Source organism: Diprion similis, chromosome 3, assembly GCF_021155765.1.
Source record: "Diprion similis isolate iyDipSimi1 chromosome 3, iyDipSimi1.1, whole genome shotgun sequence".
Lineage (NCBI taxonomy): Eukaryota > Metazoa > Arthropoda > Insecta > Hymenoptera > Diprionidae > Diprion > Diprion similis.
Genome location: NC_060107.1, coordinates 3,837,460 through 3,857,400, shown reverse-complemented (window position 1 = coordinate 3,857,400; position 19,941 = coordinate 3,837,460). Strand labels below are relative to the sequence as shown.

The following is a 19,941-nucleotide window of genomic DNA, read 5'->3' as shown; positions in this document are numbered from 1 at the left end:
TCGTTCATTAAACTAGTGTCCCTGTTTTACCAACGTTTTATATCGACCGTTGATAAAACAGGGACTCTAGTTGTTACGGGCTTGACAAGTTCACGCGTGTGTCAATAAAAACCCTAACCTAACTCAACCTAACCTCTAATCTGAACGCAAACGTTAGTATATATAAATCGGTGAAAATGAATAAAGACTTACTAAATATCGGAACAAATGTGAAAAAATGTCAAAAGGAAACCTTAACCCCGTACAAAATAGCAGTTGTAATGCTGATCAAAGAGTACTGCAACGAACCTACAAAAGGTGAAAATTGTCCGTACTCTGCTAACTCAAACTTTGCTGGATTTCAGTGTACTCAAAAACCCTATTTTATGTTTTAGCGATAATAGAAAGACGCGATTTTTGCGTTTTGGCGTTGAAACTGATTCAGGTATTCACCGCTTTATTCTTTCTCCTATTTTTCTTTTGCTACAAGCACATCTGTTCGACGGGATATTCTCATGCTTTATCGATGGCTTTTCTCTTTAGCATAAAGTCTGCTTTTCTTTCAGTCGCCGGACCTAGACTTTCGAAGCTTGCTGAACCTTCTCCATTCCGAAGAGTATGTACTGCAGCGTTTCGCCCAACAGCTCGAGGTCAAGCTGGATGAACTATACCACAAAGGAGTCGAGGGCTTATTGGATTTGTCAGAAAGTCTCATGCGTCTGATGGACACGCCATTGGATCACTGCGTAGCGCATCCAGCTCTGAACAAAAATTCAGTTCTCGGTTTATACACTAGACGGATAATAATATCCTTTGAAAAATTAACGTTTCATCAAGTAGTTGCATTGTACGAGTCGTTCAAACCATATTGGCAAGTTCTGTATAAAATGGATAACTTGGGACTGTCGATGGGACATAAAATGGACGAACCTTTGGACAATCAGTAAGAATTCAAAGAGACAAGATATCACTAATTTCTTAATACTCAAACAAATTTAACTCTATCAGTCTGTCCTAATTCTAGAAAAGATGTCGTCTGGGGAGGACGGCAGGCAGAATTACTGGTTGCCCAACAAGCTCTTGCTCTTCAAACGGACGAGCATAAAGCACTGCCGCCAGTGGAACTGCAAGCCCTTGTCAAAGAGTTGCTCAACTGTAGTCCGTACTATGCGGAAGCTGTGAGTATTCACTCGATTAGCCTCACTGCCTGATTTTTCTTAGACTCTGAAATTATCCTAATTAGTATATCTTTTAGCATTACCTCAGCTACTTGAATTGTCTGCGGGTGAACGAATATTGTGGAGCTGTCGATAGTTTGTATCATTGTTTCGACAGACTAGCACCTCTCGACATTCGAGCCACATCCGAAGACAGAACTCGAACTTTCAGATACGCCGCTCTAAATCTTGCAGCTCTTCATGCCCAGTTTGGCCACAGGTAGGACGTTCTTAGCAATTTATTGTATAATTTAGTTCCTTATTCGATTCACGGCTCTCAATTTTTACCAGTCTTTAATTTATAGTTACATATAAATGTAAAATGGCTGTTCCATTGTTTTTTGTTTCAGAAAAGTTGCTTTAGCAGCTCTGAAGGAGGCAATTATGATGGCACAAGAGTCTGGGGATAATATATGCCTACAGCACGCTCATTCTTGGATGTATCATCTAATCGATGAACAAAAGTAATTGTTAAATAGTTGAGCTGTACAGTTTCGTTTCATTGCAAATATTGAACATATTAATACTTGGTTTTATTTCACACAGAGGACAACTCATCGAAAGATCTGTTGGCAAGGCCAGCATGCTAGGTATTACGCACACAACCAGTCTTGGCCTGATAGCATCTGCTCATTACTCCGCGATCGAGGCAAAAAATCCACCTCAAGTGTTCGAGGTACGTTCAGAGTTTTTGCAAACTCCAAACCATGCATACGTCAGTGTGAACATGATTCATTGGATACATCTGTTTCTCACTTTCTCAGACATTGGTAAAATCCGATGTTCTCAACTGCCAACATTCGATGATCGACTTAATGTCGATGTCATACGCAGAGAAAGCGGCATTGTGGGCATATTATGGTAAGACAAAGATGTCTTCGCTTTGTTCGCAATTATTACTATTGCATAATTCTGGAGATAAAAAACAGCAGATGTTTAACGGCTCGTCGACGTGTCAGGCAGTGGTTAACGTAGCTAATATCTTTGTCGAATTGGGTGAATACGTTTTGGCTGAGGTGGTGTTGGATCATGCTAAAGAAAGATTTCCAAACGAACCGAGTAGCAAGGTAAAAGTTTAAATATCAGACGATATTAGTTGCTAAAATTCGGTTTGTCATGCGAAATCACGGTTGTTGATATCATTTTCTACCATTCACAGATATGGATGATCAGTGAACAAATGCACAAATTCACACGGACAATGAGGCATGAAAAATGGAGCGAAGCAGAAGCCATAGCTAAACAGATCTCTAGCATAGATCCTTTGGAAAGCAAATTTAGGTATAATATTGTAAGCAGCTGAATTTTGAGAAAGGAAACCACTGAGGCTAGTGAAAATTAGCAAGGAAAAAAATCATTGGGCAGAGTTTATTGTAACTCGTAATTTATTAATTTTCCAGGCAAGCTGAAGTTTCTTTTGCCAAAGGTGACTTCCCCAGGATAATGGAGCTCATTGATAATATTGAAAAAACTAAGAACTTAAATCCGCAGAATCAAGTGCGAGTTATGATTTTATCCAGTCAGGTGATGTGCTCCTCTAGATTCCCTGGTCTTGGCACAACTGGTACCAATGCACTTGCAATTTTGAATACGGCACTGGAGATAGCGACTAGCAAGCACCTCTCGTATCAGCAAGCCATCATAAAAATGAATCTTGCTAATATACAGGTATTGTTCTAAACATAATATGAAAGTATATCTTGCACCTTTCCATTTAATCAATAAATTATTATTGCAGCTTGTAATGGGTATGCCGAGTCAGGCAATGAAGTTAGTCAACGATGCTATAATACCGGTACTCAGCCACGGCGGGTGTTTTGACCAGGGAAGAGCATTTGTTCTTCATGCAAAATGCTTGCTAGCTACGACAGTATCAAGCATCGCAGACGAGAGGAAATCAGCGCTTCAAAATGCTGTCAAATCCCTGTGCAAAGCCAAAGATCATTTTAACAAAATCGAGTCTTTTAGCAGAGTGAAAAATGTTCTGTATTTACTAAGCATCTTGCATCACGAACTCGATTCTAAAGCCGAGCGCAATCAATGCGCCTTTGAATATCGTCAGCTAGACATGCAGTTCCCTACAAAATCGGATTCTATTACAGTGTATTAGGAAAATTTACGTATTTAAATGTTTAGCAAAAACATTCTTTGTGCTGTGATAATAAATTCGATTTTTTGTAAATACATATTTCATTATTTAGTGCTACGGTTTAATTTATATAAAATGTTGAATAATTATCCAAAACTCTGGAGCCAAGGGAACTGTCCAGAGAAAATATCAGGCCTACCGACGCTGACATAACCTCAAAATCAATCTGGTTCATAGTTTCTGACGCTGTATTTGTTATTTGGGTTTATTAGCATGCTTAAAAGTTTTCCCTACTTTAATTATTGTTTATCTTGTGAGGAATTTCGGATATCGTCAGGAGGTAACAAAATTGCGAGGGTGAGATTGTTTTATTTCCAATTATATTTGACAATAATAACAAGTCTGGGCAATTGTTGACAGATTCTTACAAATTGTCAGTCGTGTTTGCAAGTTTTATATTTCCTACGAAAATTTATTCTAATATGAATCCTCTTTCTCCTTAGAATTTCTTCTACAAGCACAATAATGAATGACGAAGAGATGCGTAACTCTGAGACAGAGGATGGGGAATATTACTTTGAATCCGATCACCTGGCACTAAAGGGGAACAAAGATTATACAGCACTTTTAAAAACAATTGTAATACTAGAGGCTCAGAGAACCCAAGGAATCGCTGACTTGGACAAATTATTAGAAATTCAAGCAGCTGCAGTCAAGGATCCCATATCTTTTGTCGCCAAACTACAGGATGGCGATCTTCTCGAACTTCCTGGTCCACAAAAAATTGCTGAAATTCCTTACATTGATTGGACTCAGTACAATATAGTTTTACCCGATAGCTCTATGCGGCCACAAACTCGGCATGGACCGATTCTTCCTCAACTTCAAATAAAAAGCGAACCGGACGATGGAAAGGTAATTTTCTTAATGAGTTATAACACATATAAATTATGGTTCTTACAATCTTCAAGCAAATCTTCCCTTACTCTAATATTGTACTAGTTCTATTGTAATTTCATTTTTTCTTTTAAATGCAATGTTTCTATGTTCCAGGTTCTTGTGCGAGGCCGAGCATTTGACCAAACAAAACCTGAAACATTTAATCAGCTATGGACAACCGAAGAACAGCGACGTTTAGAGGAACTTCTGGTCGAATATCCACCTGAAGAAGTAGAAATGCGCCGTTGGACCAAAATTGCCAATGCGCTTGGTAAATGTTTTTCGTTTTATAACTAATGTGAAATCATTCCATAATTAGTCGATCTTTAATCTTTGGTAACATACAATTCTAAATCTGTGATTTATTATATCACAGGAAATCGAACGCCTAAACAGGTCTCGAGCCGCGTTCAAAAATATTTCATCAAGCTACTCAGAGCTGGACTTCCCATTCCCGGAAGGGGACCGAAAGTTAAATTGGATGTTAAACGAAGTTTGAATCACAGACACCAAAGAAATAATTATTTGTTGTTCAGACCCTCCACGTTTTTTCCACATCAGGACATGTCTTTCAACATTGGCGACGATATGCGCGATATGTCTGTGACGGAGGACTCGGTAAGTCTTCTAACTCTCAATGTTTTATCAAGTTCTGAAGTAAACTTCAGATGCTTGGAATCTGTTCAGGAGGATGATGGTGGAAATGGAACAACTGAAGATACTGCAGAATTGAGACATATTCAGTTGCTTCGACAAGTCAAAGCAGAAAAAGAAGACGAACAGTTGCAGGCTTATCAGCATGTTGGGTACAAAGTGGGTCACTTGAAATTTATTTCGAGCCTGAATAATGAAAATCACGACTATGAACTTTATTTTTGTTAATGCATTTAACGTTATTGTTTGCAGTGTTCATTGTGCGAAGAAGAGCCTCTGAAGGGTACGCGATGGTATTGCGAAGATTGTCAAAGTAAAACCAATCTCTGTGGAGATTGTGCCGTCGCACAATTGGAGTCTGAAACGCCAATGCATTCCCCATTACACAAATTACGTGCCGTCCGACCACCTCAGTCAAATAGAAGCTACGACACAGACTACTTTCCACAAAATTTCAGTAATTCATCCTACAATTACCTAGATCCTAATTTTCTGCCTGAATAATTGTAATTTATACAGTTAAATCAACTTGCCTCGTTTCATTGTAGCATGATTAAATTATTTTGCGTATTGAGATATGTTTTCAAATCAGAGAACAACCAAGTCCTAGAAAAAATGGTTTTATTGATGCTATACACAAATTTTAGTTCGCTGGATCATTTTTAGCAAATATAACATAAATTTTGGTTTCTAGTTCTCGAAAAGTGCCGTTCCTCAAACTGTTTCGAATCTCCTTGAAATACTCTAGGTAATGATGTATGTTGTGTCTGAAATTGTAAGAAGTTCGGCAGAAGTATAAATTGCTTTAAAAAGATTGCTAAGAAGAATGCTCTTTATTTTACTTACATCATCAAGAGAACTGCGCCCAAGAGTTCTTTGGTTTGATATAAGTGATGCAGATACGCTTTCGTATGATTTAAGCATGTCAAACACTTGCAATCTTTGCAAATAGGTGTGAAATCATCCGCATACCTTGAACGATCAAAAAGTAAATCAGATACTGTTTTGTTCAATTCAAGATATAGACGCATAGACAGTGTAAATTACCGTTTTTCTGAAATCGATATCATAGGCGATTCGCCAGATTCAGAATGATGGTATAAAAATGTGAGAGCACATGATCTTTCAGTGACGAGATATGGATAAGAAGAATCGAATAAATCCACTCCTAGTTTAATGAGATTCATTACAGTTACAGGGTTCCAGGCACCCATCGAGACACGCATCTTGTCCTGTGGTAATAAGCTCTGAAAAAAATAATGCAATCAGGTTGGTAAATGAAATATTCAAGAAGCTGAGTAGAGCAGTGTTTTGATGATGTACCAACAATCGTGTGTTTGACGATATCCTCCACAGATTGGAAAGGGATCTTTTCAGTTTCTGGTCCGTTATTGTGTAACCCATCAATAACATATCCAGCCAAATTTTTGCCTTCTAAATTTTTTATGCTGAGTTCTCTAGCTGTGGTGTTGTATCCGCCGCCAACAGCGCCTAAAATGCCTTTATTTCTTAAAACTTCAGACACCGTATGTCTGGCCAAACACTTATCAAGCATTATTCTACTGCGGTCTACAGATTTTGCAATCCTCTTAGAACTGCTACCGGAGTGGGTATCGCCGTCGTATAGTGCCAGATAAAAGTCAGGCCTAAATGCTTCGACTATATCCATATAGCGGTCTGCATTAATTATCTGTTTTCCATGTCTGGTCCACACTGCAATAGTGTCTTCATCATTGTAGCCAGAAACAGTGGCTTGTGCCGGGTCTTCTATTGTAAGAAATGCAGGATATTCCTAAATAATAATATGATTATTAAGGGAGCATATTCACAACGCATCTTTTGAAATCTTACTCTCTAATTTATGTCACAATTTATACTCTACCTTCAATCCCACGAAATCTGCAATTGATTTAAATTGCCGGACGGGATCAGCCATGTCAAATGTTGTAGGCAGCGACATTGTCAGTAACAACTTTTCCGGCGTAATCATTTCCAATACCTCTCTGGTAACATGCGGAATGCTGCCACGCTGAAATTGTTTGTAAATATTGTTTGATAAAAAATAGATTTTAATTGCGTGGATAGTCTTTGCTTACATTAAAATTTCACTAAAAGTTGAGATTAGAGGTAAATTAGAAAATTAGATATACAGAAAAAGAAAACCTTGGTGTAAAGCATTAATAGCGGAGTTTCCAATACCACATCAGGTATTCTCTCTAATTCTGACAGTGTACCGAGCCGCGCTGAACATCGAGTAAACAATTCTGGTATAAACTTCATTTTGGTTTGTGAACTTCATGTAGTACAGAGCACAACAGGTTACTTGAAAATTATTAGTACCAGACTGAAACTACATCATTGTTTTAGTAGGTTAGAAAAGAACATGCGTCGATTTCTATGATTTTATAGACGTGACTGATAACACTAATAGTTCAACGTTTTAAGTACTTCTGTGGGTGTCAAATGACGTTGCTTTTATTAGTCAATATTTCTCCCAGACTCATGTGTAGGTGGTACATTCATAGTGCTGCGAATTGAGCACACGACATAACCTCAAATAGTGACAACTAACCACCGACATTATTCCGCATGGGGGTCTGTGGAATTAACCGTTGACAAAGGAACTCAAAGACGGTTACCCCTCGGTAAATTTTTATGACCAGTAGCCAGTACTTTGCGGGTAACTGGGACCCTGGCGAGTCTGGGGCCGTAAGGAGCTGTGTTAACGATCTTCTTTATCGGCGGGAGCCGTCGAGATACTGAATTGAACAATAATTGATTATCGACCGCTGTAAGTTGGTGTAGCAGGATACCAGTCGGTAATTGATCTGCAGTTACCGGCCGGCGAATCTCGAAAATTAGTTTCAGAAACGCACACCGTTCCAGACAGCGCTGCCAAGTAAGAGACACGTTAGTATAGTGGTGCAGAGGTCGGTGTTAGCGGTGCGTCGTTTTGTTGATTCCGGGGTCCGTAGGTTATGTGTGTTGACGTTTTGCGCGAAAATTTGTTATATTTCCAACTATTTATGTGTTATTTTTATTCGGTTTATACGAAGGGTTAGCGTACGGTGATATGATAAAATGGTGTACTTACACTTTCCGTCGAATTTAACTGAAGAGGAATTAATGCTGCAGGCTAAATACAACAAACTCAAACGGAAGGTAATTTTTCCCTCGCTTTGCTAGTCCGTATGCAATGTCTTGTTTATATTCATGAAAACTTCACTGCGACCTTTCGTTCTCACGGTTTAATATCAATCAGCTCTTGGACATCGAATCTGCTTAACATAACCCTAAACTTACCGCATTTAACGCGTCCAGTAATTCTGTTTCGTCTCTTCCAACCTCAAAACTGACGTCAAGGAAGTCATTTTTTGTAGCCTGTACTGATTTTAAGTATATCACTGGCGAGTTGAATATATTTCTGGCAAACTATCTATCCAATGTATCTTTTACTTCATAATTGAGATTTTAGTTTAGATATCTTAATTCATTTAATCACCTTAAACCCTAACTCTGCTTGCGTTCTTTTTCAAGAAAAAAGCCTTGCAAGCTCTAAAAACACCCAAACCGGAGCCTGAGCGTATACTTCAGTTGCCAAAGAGGCCTACAGAAGCCAGGGATGCTCGAGAAGTTGCTAAAAAATTAATCAAGTCTGGAATCATCCCAGCCATTACGAAGACGCCAAAGCGTCCGGAGCAGTCATTCAAGAGGCCGAGAGGGTTGGAAAGGAAACTTAATAGTACAGAGAAAACTATTTGTTCTTATCAACCGTTCTCGGCGACGCAACCAGAGGAAGACGATACTGAGGCGTCGAGACCTAGAGTAAAGGACTTATATGATAGTTTTGTCAGTGCTCGGGACCACGAGGAAAGAGGGCTGCCTGACAAACAGTCGGGGACTAGGACAGAAGCCAAACCTCGCGCTGGCAACACGATATTTGTTTGTGGACATAAAATATCAGAAGATTTTCTCAAGAAACACTTCCAAACATTTGGACCGATTGTAAATATTTCTATGGAAACAGAGAAGAAGTAAGTAATACCATTTTCAATACTAGAATTCACCATGCTTCTGGTGAAGTGGTTAGAAACTCTAAGAATAAAAGTTAATTTTAAACTGTACGCACTTTTCTTTTTACAATATTAACAATTTTTGAATTCGATACAATCATTTTCAGTTTTGTGCTTACACTTCTTGTATCTAAATTCTTAAGGGGTTCTGAGTTTTTTATTTATTAGATACCTGACAAATACAAATATATATTATATTTTAATTCTTATTATTTTAGCCGAGGATTCATAACATTTGACAAAGCTGAGGTGGCGGAAAGAGCCATCAGTGAAATGGACGGCAGCATGGTATCGTCGATACAGCTGAAAGTGTCTTTAGCGCGAAGGCAGCCTGTGATAGATCCCATTAACGACACCACATCGAGTTCGATGTGGTCTTCAGTAGCAGCCAGTTACTCCCAAAAGAGTTCGCATAAGGATAGACGAGATCTAAAGGTTTACGACGAAGATCTCTTTGGATAAATGGACTAAGAAGCTTGATGGGAGTTGTAATAGGACTTTTATAATTGTGCGTTTTACCTGTGAAAATTGAGTGGAGCCGATACCTGGACTTGCGGTGTACAGGTACTCTAGAGAAACGAAGGTAAATTTTTAAATAGCCAAGCTAAATATCGTCGAGACTACTTGGATATTTATGGAAAAGGAGATTGTTAAGTTTGCCTAAAGTGTAAATAATTTACAGATTTATTAAAACGTAGGTAACCATCAACAATATAATTAATAAACAATAATAATTTGATAAATCAAACTATAGGGTTGTGTACAAATCCACTATCATCATTATATCAAAATAATAGTGCATTAATCTGTTTCGAGGGATACGTATGGCGTATATGCGAAGCCGTTTTTGTCACATTTCAAATGTTCATGTGCTCTGAAATATTTCTTCATAAAATCGTGCACCGATGACATCAGCTTCATTGCGGCGGGTTGAAGTAATCCCAATGATGATGATGTGTCACGGTTCTCGGTGACCCAAAACACAAAATGAGGAGGCCAGCTATCAATAGCAGTAGCGCGCATATCGCAAGTTCAATTTCCTTGGTCTTTTCTCCACGATCTTCAGTGCTCACTCTGGAAGCAACGTAGCCAACAAAATGCCTCATTGCTCTGGTACCAGCCAATCTAAGAGCCCTCAGTAGCTGCTGGGTCGTGTCCATTATACTCGGTTCAGACTCATACCTTGAGTCCATCGGAGATGCTAGGGAGAAGAAGTTTGCTGGAATTTGCGACGTTGGGAAAGCCACGAACTGCGTGACTCCGGCAACCTGCTGCCTCAGAGAGACTTCTTCGTCTATGCTTTGAGTGTAAGACACAGTTGCGCGCTGCGGCTGTGCCTGGACTTCTGGTATCGGGCTAGGAACTGGATCGGGTGTGTCAGGTGTCACCGAGATCAACGGCGGTAGCGATTTAACTGGAGAAGCCGTCTGCCTCACAGCCTTTATTCCGTCTATCGTCGGAGACGACGACCTGGATCTCGGACACTTTCGTTTTTCATCTTTGCTCTCGTCTCTGAGAGAGGATTGGCCTTGAGTCCGTATCTCCTCTTGGTCAGCGTTCAAGTTGGAAACTGTATCAGACTCGGAAAGATTCGGCGACACTTGAGCCTTGACCGGTTCACAATTCTTGATAATCGTTGGTGGTGTCAGAGCTGATTCAACACTTGAAGTTTTTACCGTAGAAACCGAGTCGCCGGTGCATTCAACTTCGGGGTCTTTTTCTGGAGTCTTATCATCGGGTTTCACCGCAACTACATCTGCGGATGCTGGTGATTCGTCGCGAACCTTGATGTCTTCTGTGACTTCCGTCTTAGTCTCGTCTCGCTGACTAACTTCCTGAACGATTTCAATTTTACTTATCGACTGCAATTCTTCCTCAACAGGCTTAGTAGGCGCCTCGTGCAATGTTTTTTCGTCTTTAGTTTCAACCTGTTCATCAATTCTCTCACTTTCTTCCATGATTTCAGTTCCCTCATCGTTGCGGTCAGACTTCTTCAATGCCTCAATAAGTTCATCAACTGCGGACAAGGGCTGGTCCATTACCTCCTCGTCGAAAGTCTGGACCCGCGAACTCTCAGGAGTCGGATCGGGTCCCTGCCGAGCCAAAGCAGCTTGTTCAAGGTGACTCCTGATCGCAATCAACTCCCTCAACAGCGACGGATGGATTCCAGCGTCCTGCGCGTTGGACGTATTCGAATTATTCGACATCTCCGAAGCGGAAACTACAATCGCGTCTACTTCGGACGCCGATATTTTGTGGGCCTCAAGTTGACTCACATTCAGCCGTTCCACCCTGAGGTCCCCTACCTCAAGACTGGCGATCCTGATCCTCTCATCTTGCTGCGGAAGGAGCGAAGTCGTGGGTCTGGCTGGAGTCGCGGGTCTTTCAGGTCGCTCCTCGGGCCCGCGAGGATCCGGCGTTCCGGTCTCAGCCTCTTCAGACGGCTCGACGAACCTCTCGGAGTGAACTGACTGTGGCAGAGGTGGCACAGCGGGTGAATTTCTCCCGAAAGTCGGGCTCGCGACGCGCTCGGTGGAAACGAGGATCTGAGAACCAGCTCGAGACGGTGTCATAACGAGTCTCGCCCTGGTGACCTCTTCCTCGATCACCACGTCGTCAGGCAGCGGGTCTGTCTGGGTAGATGCGGCAACCTCGCCGAGGCCGTTTGAGATTGTGCTGACCTGATCCGGAGCGTCGCGACGCGATCTGGGTGGTCGTGGTGGAGCTGGAAGTGGCCGGCCTTGAATCTTGTTGACAACCTGACCGCTCTGCAGATCGTTGCAGTCCGGGTCGTCGGAGTCGAGCTCTGTATACGGCGTGACATCCATCTGGTTTACCGACCTGTCCTCGGAGGGCGACCGCCGTCTCGCTGCGGGTCCCAAAGTGCTGTAGGCTCGGGTGGGCCGCACTGGGACTGTCGGGATCGCCGTTGACGGTGGGGTTCTCGGCGACGTGGCGAACTTCTCGCGACGTCTCCTCGGCGGTGGTGGCCTCGGAGGCTTTTCCCGTTTGTCGACAACAGCGTAACCCGGGAGGTCACGTGAGTCCGTCTCCTGGCCCGCTCCGTCCTCCTCGTCGAGGTAGCTCACCTCCGGCAGCGACTCGGCTCCTCTCGATGTTCTGTCGTCGTCTGCCACCGAGGTTCCCCGCGACCTCGATCTGCGCTTTGGCGCGATTGGAGCTGGCTCTATGTACTCGTGATCCAGACGGTTCACCAGGGTCTGCAATTGTTCGCGATTCAAGTTTTCTGGCTCATTAGAAACCTGGAAAATTTTTATGTAAGGTTGCAGGGTGGTTTTGGAAATTGGGAAAGAATTTGCAAAGTCCTGTTAAGGAGGGACTTCGGTGAAATTTCGGTGGTATCGAGTTTTTTCATTTTCAAATGACTAAAAAGATGTGATCATAAATTCCTCCCAACAAAATTTATATTATGGTAATAGGTGTCCTGAAAAAAATTTTCAATCTTCTGCGATGAAAGTGCATGCGCAAGGAACTTTTGGCAGAAAATATTTAGCGTACTACTCCCAAAAGTTCCTTGCGCATGCACTTTCATCGCAGAAGATTAAAATTTTTTTTCAGGACACCTATTACCATAATATAAATTTTGTTGGGAGGAATTTTTGATCACATCTTTTTTAGTCGTTTCAAAATTCAAAGACTCAATATTATCAAAATTTCATTGTAGTACCCCTTAAAGTATAGAAGACCAAAACAGCGAACTGTCAGAATTTTAACGGCGCTACGTTTTTTGGCCTTTCTATATTCTAACTTTCTACATTTTCACCCGAACCAAAAATCCCGCAAATAATGGGGCGGAATCCTTTTCTACAAATTTTGATGTCTTCCGAAACTTTATATAAATTCTTTTATCATCTTACTTTTTCTTTAAAATTCGTGCAAAATTGAAGAATAATTTTTCTCTCACCTCAGGGGGATAGTCGATTCCCTCCGACCACTCGACGTCCCGACGATGTCCGTTGCAGACGGCGGTTGTTGGTCCGTGGCCGTTAAGGTACGGCCCGTTTCCGTTGGCGTCGATATTACGACGGCCTCGTTTCCGGCGTCGTGGTGCAACAGGGGGGGTGGGGGGCGTAGGACGAGGCGGAAGAACGTCAGATCCAAAATCCGAGCAGCTCCTGGCGACGGACCTGGACTTCCTGCGAGCCGGCTTGACGACCACGATATCATCCAGAGGTTCAACGGCTCGGGGAACAGCTTCAGTCTGGTACATAACGCGGTGTCGAGAGCCCGAAACACTTCCGGTTCTTTCTGGCAAATAGCTCTCGTACTCGTCAACCCTGACTGAGTCTTCGCTGCGTCGTCTGTCCCTCTTCGGACGGGCCGGCGGCGTCGCGTCGTAGGATTCCGGGGGCGTTTCGTCCCTCCGCTTCTTCCTGAGGGACCTGGTGCGGACGGGACGCGTCGGTGGATGGAGATCCAGTTCCTGATCGGCGAGGGCGTTTGCCGTTGGTCTAAAAGCGTCGCGGATTTCGCTCGCCAGAAACCGGCCCAGGTTCATGTCGTCCTGACTTATCCCCTTGGCGCGGAGGAAGAACTCGTCCGAGTCTATTTCCTCGAGGACACCGCGTCGTCGACGGTCCGACGAACTCCCGCTGGACTGCTGTTCCCGGTCGGACCGCATACTCGAATCCTCCGGCGTCTGCTCGCGCTCCAAAACGTATTTCATCGGGGGATCGATCGGCATGAATTCACCCCCGTAACCGTCTTCGGCTACCATTTCTCCGGAGTATTCATCGTGTCCGTACGGATCCCGTCCCCCGATCTCAACCTTCTCCGGTCGTTCCTCGGCCATCTCCTCGTCCGATTCGTGTCGCCACTTGTCCTTAGCTCCTCGCCTTCGCATCTCCTCTTCCAAGGACTCGCCGCGTAATCCACGAGGATAGAGTCTCGGGTCGGGAACCTCCTCGACGATGTGCGCTGCCAACTCGTCTTCGGGACTCTGCAGCAGGCCCTGACCCAGAGGAAGAGCGACTATTATTCGTCGGTTCTCGATGTCCGCGGAGTCCTCTTCGTAGTCGACGTCCTCGTCCTCTTCTCGGTCCCGGATCCCGTGATCTTCGCGGGATTCTTCGTCGGCGATTTCGTCGGGAAGCGGAGGCGGCGGTGCCGGTGGCTCGATTGAACGGTCATCGGATTCCTCCCAGGGAAGTCGCTCTCTGGATTCAGTTGCCTCGCGTCGGAAGGCGACTTGGGGTTCCTCTATCGAAGGATGGCGCCAGGGCTTCGAACGTTCGACCGCACTCTCCGGTTCGTCGTCCGCAAATTTTAGGTCCGAGAATTTTTGCACCCATCTCGCACCGATCGGGGCCTTCTTTTTGACCCGGGGAACGGTCGCGACTTCCGGTGACTGGCCGCGCGACGCCTTCGGCGACGACGTCGCGTATTCGCCCCGGTTCTTCGACTTTCTGTCGAAGAGTCTTGGGTACGTTGAAAAGTCAAATATATTGCGTTTTGCGCTGGAGTTTGACTCGCTCGAGTTCTGTCGCTCCTTCAGTGGCTTCCGGACGCGGCCCAAAGTCGGCAGATTTATGTTGGGCCGTTTCATGCTGAACTTTGGCCGCTCGGGCATCGAGAATTTGGCCCGATCTGGAAAGTTGAATTTTGGCCGCTCTGGCATCGAGAACTTCGGTCTATCCGGTAGCGAAAACCGCGATTTTTCACCCTTCGGCTTCACCACCTTCGGCTTTTCAACTTTCGTCGTTTTCGTCATCTTGTTATCTGTCTTTTGTCGTTCCGGCAACGAGAAACTCGGCCGTTGTATTCCTCGTAGACGGGAGCGCAGCTTTCCTGCTTGAGAACGCAACCGCTGGGGAAAACCCCGAGCGCCGCGACGGAGCGGAAGCTCCTCCAGGGCCGATGAGTCCACCTGAAATTAACAGCGAAAGGGTTTCAGGAGACGTGTTTTCATTTTTCCCTGCATTCAAGACCCTCAATTTTCCCACAAAATTTCATTCAATTCTCGATTTTCGTCATTTTTCACCAAAAATCCCAGCAATCCAACGAGTTTATTTATATACGTTTAATGCAGAGATAGCTACTACAGGTACATACAACTCGCTTGTATTAAACAGTTCGTAAACCGCACACCGATATACAGAGCTGTGTGGCTTTTGGTTGTGGGCGCGGCCTATTTTCCACACGAAATGCTAATATTACCTCCGCGGTTCTTGAATAAGTTAGGTAACAGAGAGCAGAGACTCCGGAGTTTCGGAGTCGAGCGATGCTGCTGCGAGTAACGTTTTTTTTTTTTTTTTTTTTATGTTTTTTTTTTACCTCGCCAACATCGTAAGAATTTCATTTAGGTCAGAGATTATTCCTCCATGCAGTGCAAAATACATTTCTCCTCATTTTTTTCCACGATATTACCTACATTTTTGAATACGCAATGTATAATTGAACAGGAGAATTGAAAAACGGTTAAAAGTTTCATTTATTTATCTATTTTATTCCATTCGAAAACCAATCTTGTTCAAAGAATTTTAAGCAACGTCTTTCAATTCACCTCATCGATTATCAACGATGCGAAGATTCGTATCATCGATCAGATTTTTCTCCCCTCTCCTTGGAATTTGTCGTATTTGTACTATATAGCCGGATTAATTATTATCGGCAAGTGCCAACAGCGTCTAATTAGATTTGGCATTTTATCGGTTGTTTACTGCGACTTTAAACTTCGCCCTTTATTCTTTTCTATTTCAAATATCGATACCGAATCGATTTGCGTGTGCATTTCAAAGTGCAAACTTTTACGTCAGCGTTCTATGTGTATCTAACAATAAGCCCGTTTGTTGAGATGATTTATTTTCATACTTGAACGTGTCGCGCGAGTCTTAAACCGACCGGGCACAGAGACAAACAGTTGTTTGCGCTCGGTTCCGGACTGTTTTAGAATCTTTTGCGTCACAGCCTCGTTGAATCACGGCTACTTCAAGTCTTCGCTGTACAGATACGATGAAAAAAAAAAAAAAAAAAAAAAAAAAAGAAAAAATAAATCTACGCACACACATAGGTATACGGATAACTAAACATTCGTCGCGTTTAATTTCGCGTTGGAAATTCGATAGTTTTTAAGGGCATTTCTATGAGTTCAAGTTCAGATGTGTTCGGTGTTTAATAATTAATTGTTCTTAGCTCGATATTGCAAAAAAAAAAATAGGAACTTTAGACTTTGGTAATTCAAACTTATCTGATCATACAAATAGACTTAAAATTGAATTCGATTATTTTGGATCAATATGCATATATGTAGGTATACTAGTTATGTAAATTTCTCGTATTCGGATTCGTATTGATCTGTTATAATTACACGAGATTTTAGAGTCGGGAAATATTTTCGTGTAATATAATATTCGCCGATAACAGGTGGGCAAAAACGCGAAACAACGCGAAACAACGCGACTGAAATTTCCCCGACTTATTAAGACTCAAAGTCGTTAGAAGCCTACTTTACCAGGATTAAAGTCACAAAAGCTTTTCGTACTGGTTCCAAACTTTCTACACAACTTTTAAATACTCAAACGGAACCAGCGTACGATCTACGACTCCGTTAATAATTCAACTTCACCCCTAGACTCGGAGTAGTTATCGAGATTGTTAAAAAAAATAACAAAATAAAAAAAAACAATGAAACTCTGACGAATGAAATTATTCCTCATCCATCTAGGTTTTGCTCCAAGTATTCCGCTATAGTAGCGTACAGAAATCTAATTAAAGGCTCCGAAAATAATTGATATCGTCTAATAATTTCGGTTAACTACATTTTTTTCCAAAAAGAAAAACGTACAAAAATATATGAATAATTGATAACCCACATGGTAACGAAAAGCGAAAAAAAAAAAAAAAAAATTATTACTCAAGGCGGCATATTTTTGTAAAGAGTAAATTGTGCTCTCCGCGCAGCCGTGAAGAAAAAATGCATTTCTCTCGTAAGTGCGGTGTGATAAGGAGAGAGAGAGAGAGAAAGAGAGAGAGAGAAAGTGCATAAGCTACCTAGACGGAGTGAGAGGTAAAATGAAGGTGCATAGTGTGGGTGAGCTACCTGACTCGTATTGATCTCAGCATCCGTTCTGGACTCGGTGCAGGGTGTCGCTGCGTTTAGGAAACGCTCCTCGAGACGATCCTGTAGCTGTTGGGGTGTCTCTTGGTCCTCGGACGTGTCGCCATTGTCGCCGAGTTCTCGTGCCTGCATCGCGTTATCCTCGATCTCGCCGTCGAGAGGCACGACGACGTCCCCGTCGAGGACCAACTTGTTCGAGGTGTACAGTCTTCGTTCCTGGGCGTCGATGCTCTCGTCGCTATCAGCGACGTGTACGACGTCCGTGTCGTTGATCCGCACCACCGGCGCAGTGGTTCCAGGTGTGCTGGCGTTGCTCCTGGCCATCAGCAACGCCGGAGTCCCGATCGGCTCGTATTCGTGCTCGCTAAGGGCAGACGACATCTTGGTATATGCGGGAAAAGACCAGGCACCACCCTTGGATCCCGATGAGGGTGTTGCGAAAAGAGGGGGTAAAACGGGAGGACTCGAGGTGATACCAACGAGTTCAAAATCAAAAGTTAACGATACCGAAAGAGAACTTCGCGGGCAATTGGCGCGACGAGAAATGGTAAAAATTAAGGAACACACTAGTCTCGGTTTATCTTCTCCCCGGCACAATTGCGGATCCGTTTTTTCCGCGGTTCCACGGTTTTGGTTATTTTTTTCTTCTTTTCTTCTTCTTCTTAAAATTTTTTCCCCTTTACACCTGCACCACCCCGGTATAAGGTCCCTGGTGTTTTCTGGTTCGTTTTTTCATGGCTATGCAGAATTGGCGCGTATAGAGGAGATGCGGAGGAATAAGGTGAGAGATGGAGATGCCTCGTCGCCGCTGGACGAGGTACTGCGAGCTGACCGATGATTCTATCTATAGCCAGCCGGGCGGACCCTAAATAGCTCGGACACTAAGCGAGAACGCGATGGCGATGGTGTCCGCAATGACGAAATCGCGGTTCTCCAATCGGCGATTGAAATGCCGGATGATACAGGCAGAGAGATTCTCTCTCTTACACACCATCCGCGCTCTGCTAAGCTTTATGTACCCCAATCAAAACAGAACCTCGAACCTATATCTACTCACCATCTGTCTGCCTGGACCATACGACCGGAAACCATCGGCGGTGGTGTCTGCATCGCTGTCCTCGAAGAGGGTCGACCTATCATCGCCTTCCGTTCCGGCAGCAAGGAATCGCTTTGGTAAAACTGACAACCGCAGCGAACTTCGCGGCCCAAACTCGAGGTCGACGAGGCCCTCGAGGTCCGGCCCTTCTCGCCACCCCGGTCAGCCATCTCCGAGTCCTGGTGATCGCGAACCTTCAACTCCCACCTCTTCACCGTCTCTTTCGTCGGGCTGATCTTCAGGCGTCAAGCCATGACGACGAGCCGTTAACGCGACCTGACTCCTGCAGTTTTAATGCAACTTTTGAACGGACCGGACCCGGTCAGTGTCGCGTCGCGGCGCGCACACCTCTGCAGGGTCGAACCTGATTACACCGGACTCGGCCAAGAAACGCTCGGGGATCTCTCTTTGGGCGCCATTATTTATAGCCTTTCCTATTCTCTTTGGCGAGACTGATCTTGCCGGCAATGAGAGTCGATTGACCGGACCATCAACCGCCGATGACCCTAACGAGTTGCGCAACCTGCGACGGGTTCGAGGAACCCGGAGATCGAAGGGATTACGGATCGGTGAAAAAACACCGAAATTTTCGATTTTCCCTACGTTTCTCACTCTTCATCCTCTCCCAGCTCTACATAAATAGGAATAAGTGTCCACCGAGCGATAGAACGCTGATGCACCGCTGACGTCACACGCGGTGCTAAACAGCGTGGGTGTATATCGAGGAAATCTATAGCCAGCGTGGCTATTTTCCCCAAATGCTTCTGTGCGTGTCCAAACTGCTGCTATCTTCTTTGCTATCATGTCGTGTATGGACGTGTTCGGTTATTTTAGGATCCACAGAGACTGCTGCGTCTTCTTCTTACTCTTATTCTGCAGTTGAATACGTTTTCGCGCATACGAATACGCCTTTTGAAAAACCCATGTATAAGTCCTGATTTAATATCGAAAACTTGAGAAAACGCGTGGCGAACGCGAAGCTTTGTTTATTTATAAACGTGAATTTCGTGGGTTTACCTACGCACGAGAGTGAAACGTTTTGTGTATCATATATGTATATATAGTGTGTATACCTAATATTTCTTTCTTTTTTTTTTTGTTTTGTTGGTGTTGAACTCGTGTGTATACATGCATGTGTGTCTGTGTATCATTTATTTATTTATTTATTCATTCATTCATTCATGTGGCTTTTTTTCAACTTCCCATTTTTTTTTTTTAACGCTTCTCCACCATCGTCATATCCCTACCTTGTTTATACACTTGCACGCGTTAATTGTAAGCATTGTTAAACAATTTACTACCTAGATATGAAAAGACGAATTTCGGCCAAAATACAGCGTGAAAAACGGACAATTTATGGACGGGAGAGTCCGTTTTTAGTAATTAGGGTACCGTGGATACTGGACAAACCAAATACAAACCGTCGAAACTGCCCAATGGGTCAGTCTTTGTATATTCGTGAAATTTGACCGAAACATTCAATGCAGGATGGGATCTGACCGTCGAGTTGACGAGGGTTTATGTATGAAGGATGCGGACTGAATGGAATATGCATTATCGCGGTTTCTAATTACGGTTCACATATCCATCTAGACATTGTCGAGTAAGCTGCTCGCCGTGGCTTCTGTACTTATTACCGAGTTAAATTTACTCGTCAATCTTTCCTTCTGCAGATTATCGTAATTATTTGTTTTCAAAGATGCTCACCGATTTTTTAAATTCGCTAAAAAATCGCCATTTCCATTATCCATTTCCCAAGTCGAATTTCTTTCTGATAATATGTTAGCTAAGTTTTTTTGTTCACTGAGTTGAACTTT

At 43.4% G+C, this 19,941-nt stretch overlaps 5 protein-coding genes across 10 annotated transcripts; 3 read left to right on the top strand and 2 right to left on the bottom strand.

Annotated features, from left to right (window-relative positions):
• Window position 1: 1 nt before the first annotated feature.
• Window positions 2–3,451, top strand: LOC124404331 (anaphase-promoting complex subunit 5). The gene is made up of 11 exons (XM_046878381.1): window positions 2–297; window positions 375–424; window positions 546–922; window positions 1,004–1,157; window positions 1,235–1,416; window positions 1,547–1,660; window positions 1,743–1,872; window positions 1,961–2,263; window positions 2,356–2,477; window positions 2,597–2,864; window positions 2,935–3,451. Exons 1-11 carry the CDS (start codon window positions 177–179, stop codon window positions 3,304–3,306), a joined length of 2,193 nt encoding a protein of 730 aa, XP_046734337.1. The 5' UTR covers window positions 2–176; the 3' UTR covers window positions 3,307–3,451.
• A 35-nt stretch (window positions 3,452–3,486) lies between these two features.
• Window positions 3,487–6,360, top strand: LOC124404353 (ZZ-type zinc finger-containing protein 3). 5 transcript variants are annotated; one of them, XM_046878429.1, is made up of 6 exons: window positions 3,487–3,642; window positions 3,789–4,200; window positions 4,339–4,495; window positions 4,601–4,842; window positions 4,912–5,037; window positions 5,131–6,360. In XM_046878429.1, the coding sequence occupies exons 2-6, from the start codon at window positions 3,811–3,813 to the stop codon at window positions 5,380–5,382; spliced, it is 1,167 nt and encodes a 388-aa protein (XP_046734385.1). In that variant the 5' UTR covers window positions 3,487–3,642; window positions 3,789–3,810; the 3' UTR covers window positions 5,383–6,360. The 5 variants fall into 5 exon arrangements, with proteins under 5 accessions (XP_046734385.1, XP_046734381.1, XP_046734380.1 ...); XM_046878425.1 differs by having other exon boundaries at window positions 3,487–3,631; window positions 3,787–4,200; window positions 4,601–5,037; XM_046878424.1 differs by having other exon boundaries at window positions 4,601–5,037.
• LOC124404356 (queuine tRNA-ribosyltransferase accessory subunit 2) lies at window positions 5,486–7,433 on the bottom strand. The gene is made up of 6 exons (XM_046878434.1): window positions 7,042–7,433; window positions 6,761–6,907; window positions 6,206–6,670; window positions 5,926–6,125; window positions 5,725–5,850; window positions 5,486–5,645 (listed from the first exon to the last, which is right to left on the bottom strand). Exons 1-6 carry the CDS (start codon window positions 7,156–7,158, stop codon window positions 5,522–5,524), a joined length of 1,179 nt encoding a protein of 392 aa, XP_046734390.1. The 5' UTR covers window positions 7,159–7,433; the 3' UTR covers window positions 5,486–5,521.
• A 358-nt stretch (window positions 7,434–7,791) lies between these two features.
• LOC124404364 (negative elongation factor E) lies at window positions 7,792–9,919 on the top strand. Its single transcript, XM_046878447.1, has 3 exons — window positions 7,792–8,040; window positions 8,416–8,912; window positions 9,170–9,919. Exons 1-3 carry the CDS (start codon window positions 7,960–7,962, stop codon window positions 9,411–9,413), a joined length of 822 nt encoding a protein of 273 aa, XP_046734403.1. The 5' UTR covers window positions 7,792–7,959; the 3' UTR covers window positions 9,414–9,919.
• Window positions 9,618–18,488, bottom strand: LOC124404323 (titin). 2 transcript variants are annotated; one of them, XM_046878364.1, is made up of 4 exons: window positions 18,086–18,488; window positions 17,011–17,392; window positions 12,877–14,838; window positions 9,618–12,214 (listed from the first exon to the last, which is right to left on the bottom strand). In XM_046878364.1, exons 1-4 carry the CDS (start codon window positions 18,292–18,294, stop codon window positions 9,869–9,871), a joined length of 4,899 nt encoding a protein of 1,632 aa, XP_046734320.1. In that variant the 5' UTR covers window positions 18,295–18,488; the 3' UTR covers window positions 9,618–9,868. The 2 variants fall into 2 exon arrangements, with proteins under 2 accessions (XP_046734320.1, XP_046734322.1); XM_046878366.1 differs by lacking the exon at window positions 18,086–18,488 and adding an exon at window positions 17,601–17,866 and having other exon boundaries at window positions 17,011–17,394.
• Between the last annotated feature and the right edge of the window lie 1,453 nt (window positions 18,489–19,941).

Excerpts from the sequence above, each read along its gene's own strand:
- LOC124404331 (XM_046878381.1), top strand. The coding sequence starts at position 177 with ATGAATAAAGACTTACTAAATATCGGAACAAATGTGAAAAAATGTCAA. Across the intron at positions 1,158-1,234 it reads GTCCGTACTATGCGGAAGCT|CATTACCTCAGCTACTTGAA; the intron begins GTGAGTATTCAC and ends TATATCTTTTAG. Across the intron at positions 1,417-1,546 it reads CATGCCCAGTTTGGCCACAG|AAAAGTTGCTTTAGCAGCTC; the intron begins GTAGGACGTTCT and ends TTTTTGTTTCAG.
- LOC124404364 (XM_046878447.1), top strand. The coding sequence starts at position 7,960 with ATGGTGTACTTACACTTTCCGTCGAATTTAACTGAAGAGGAATTAATG. Across the intron at positions 8,041-8,415 it reads ACAACAAACTCAAACGGAAG|AAAAAAGCCTTGCAAGCTCT; the intron begins GTAATTTTTCCC and ends TTCTTTTTCAAG. Across the intron at positions 8,913-9,169 it reads TCTATGGAAACAGAGAAGAA|CCGAGGATTCATAACATTTG; the intron begins GTAAGTAATACC and ends TTATTATTTTAG.
- LOC124404356 (XM_046878434.1), bottom strand. The coding sequence starts at position 7,158 with ATGAAGTTTATACCAGAATTGTTTACTCGATGTTCAGCGCGGCTCGGT. Across the intron at positions 6,908-7,041 it reads TATTAATGCTTTACACCAAG|CGTGGCAGCATTCCGCATGT; the intron begins GTTTTCTTTTTC and ends AAACAATTTCAG. Across the intron at positions 6,126-6,205 it reads ATATCGTCAAACACACGATT|AGCTTATTACCACAGGACAA; the intron begins GTTGGTACATCA and ends TATTTTTTTCAG.
- LOC124404323 (XM_046878364.1), bottom strand. The coding sequence starts at position 18,294 with ATGGCTGACCGGGGTGGCGAGAAGGGCCGGACCTCGAGGGCCTCGTCG. Across the intron at positions 17,393-18,085 it reads ATGGTCCAGGCAGACAGATG|CGAGCACGAATACGAGCCGA; the intron begins GTGAGTAGATAT and ends GTCTGCCCTTAG. Across the intron at positions 14,839-17,010 it reads CTGAGATCAATACGAGTCAG|GTGGACTCATCGGCCCTGGA; the intron begins GTAGCTCACCCA and ends TGTTAATTTCAG.
- LOC124404353 (XM_046878425.1), top strand. The coding sequence starts at position 3,811 with ATGAATGACGAAGAGATGCGTAACTCTGAGACAGAGGATGGGGAATAT. Across the intron at positions 4,201-4,338 it reads GCGAACCGGACGATGGAAAG|GTTCTTGTGCGAGGCCGAGC; the intron begins GTAATTTTCTTA and ends TCTATGTTCCAG. Across the intron at positions 4,496-4,600 it reads CAAAATTGCCAATGCGCTTG|GAAATCGAACGCCTAAACAG; the intron begins GTAAATGTTTTT and ends ATTATATCACAG.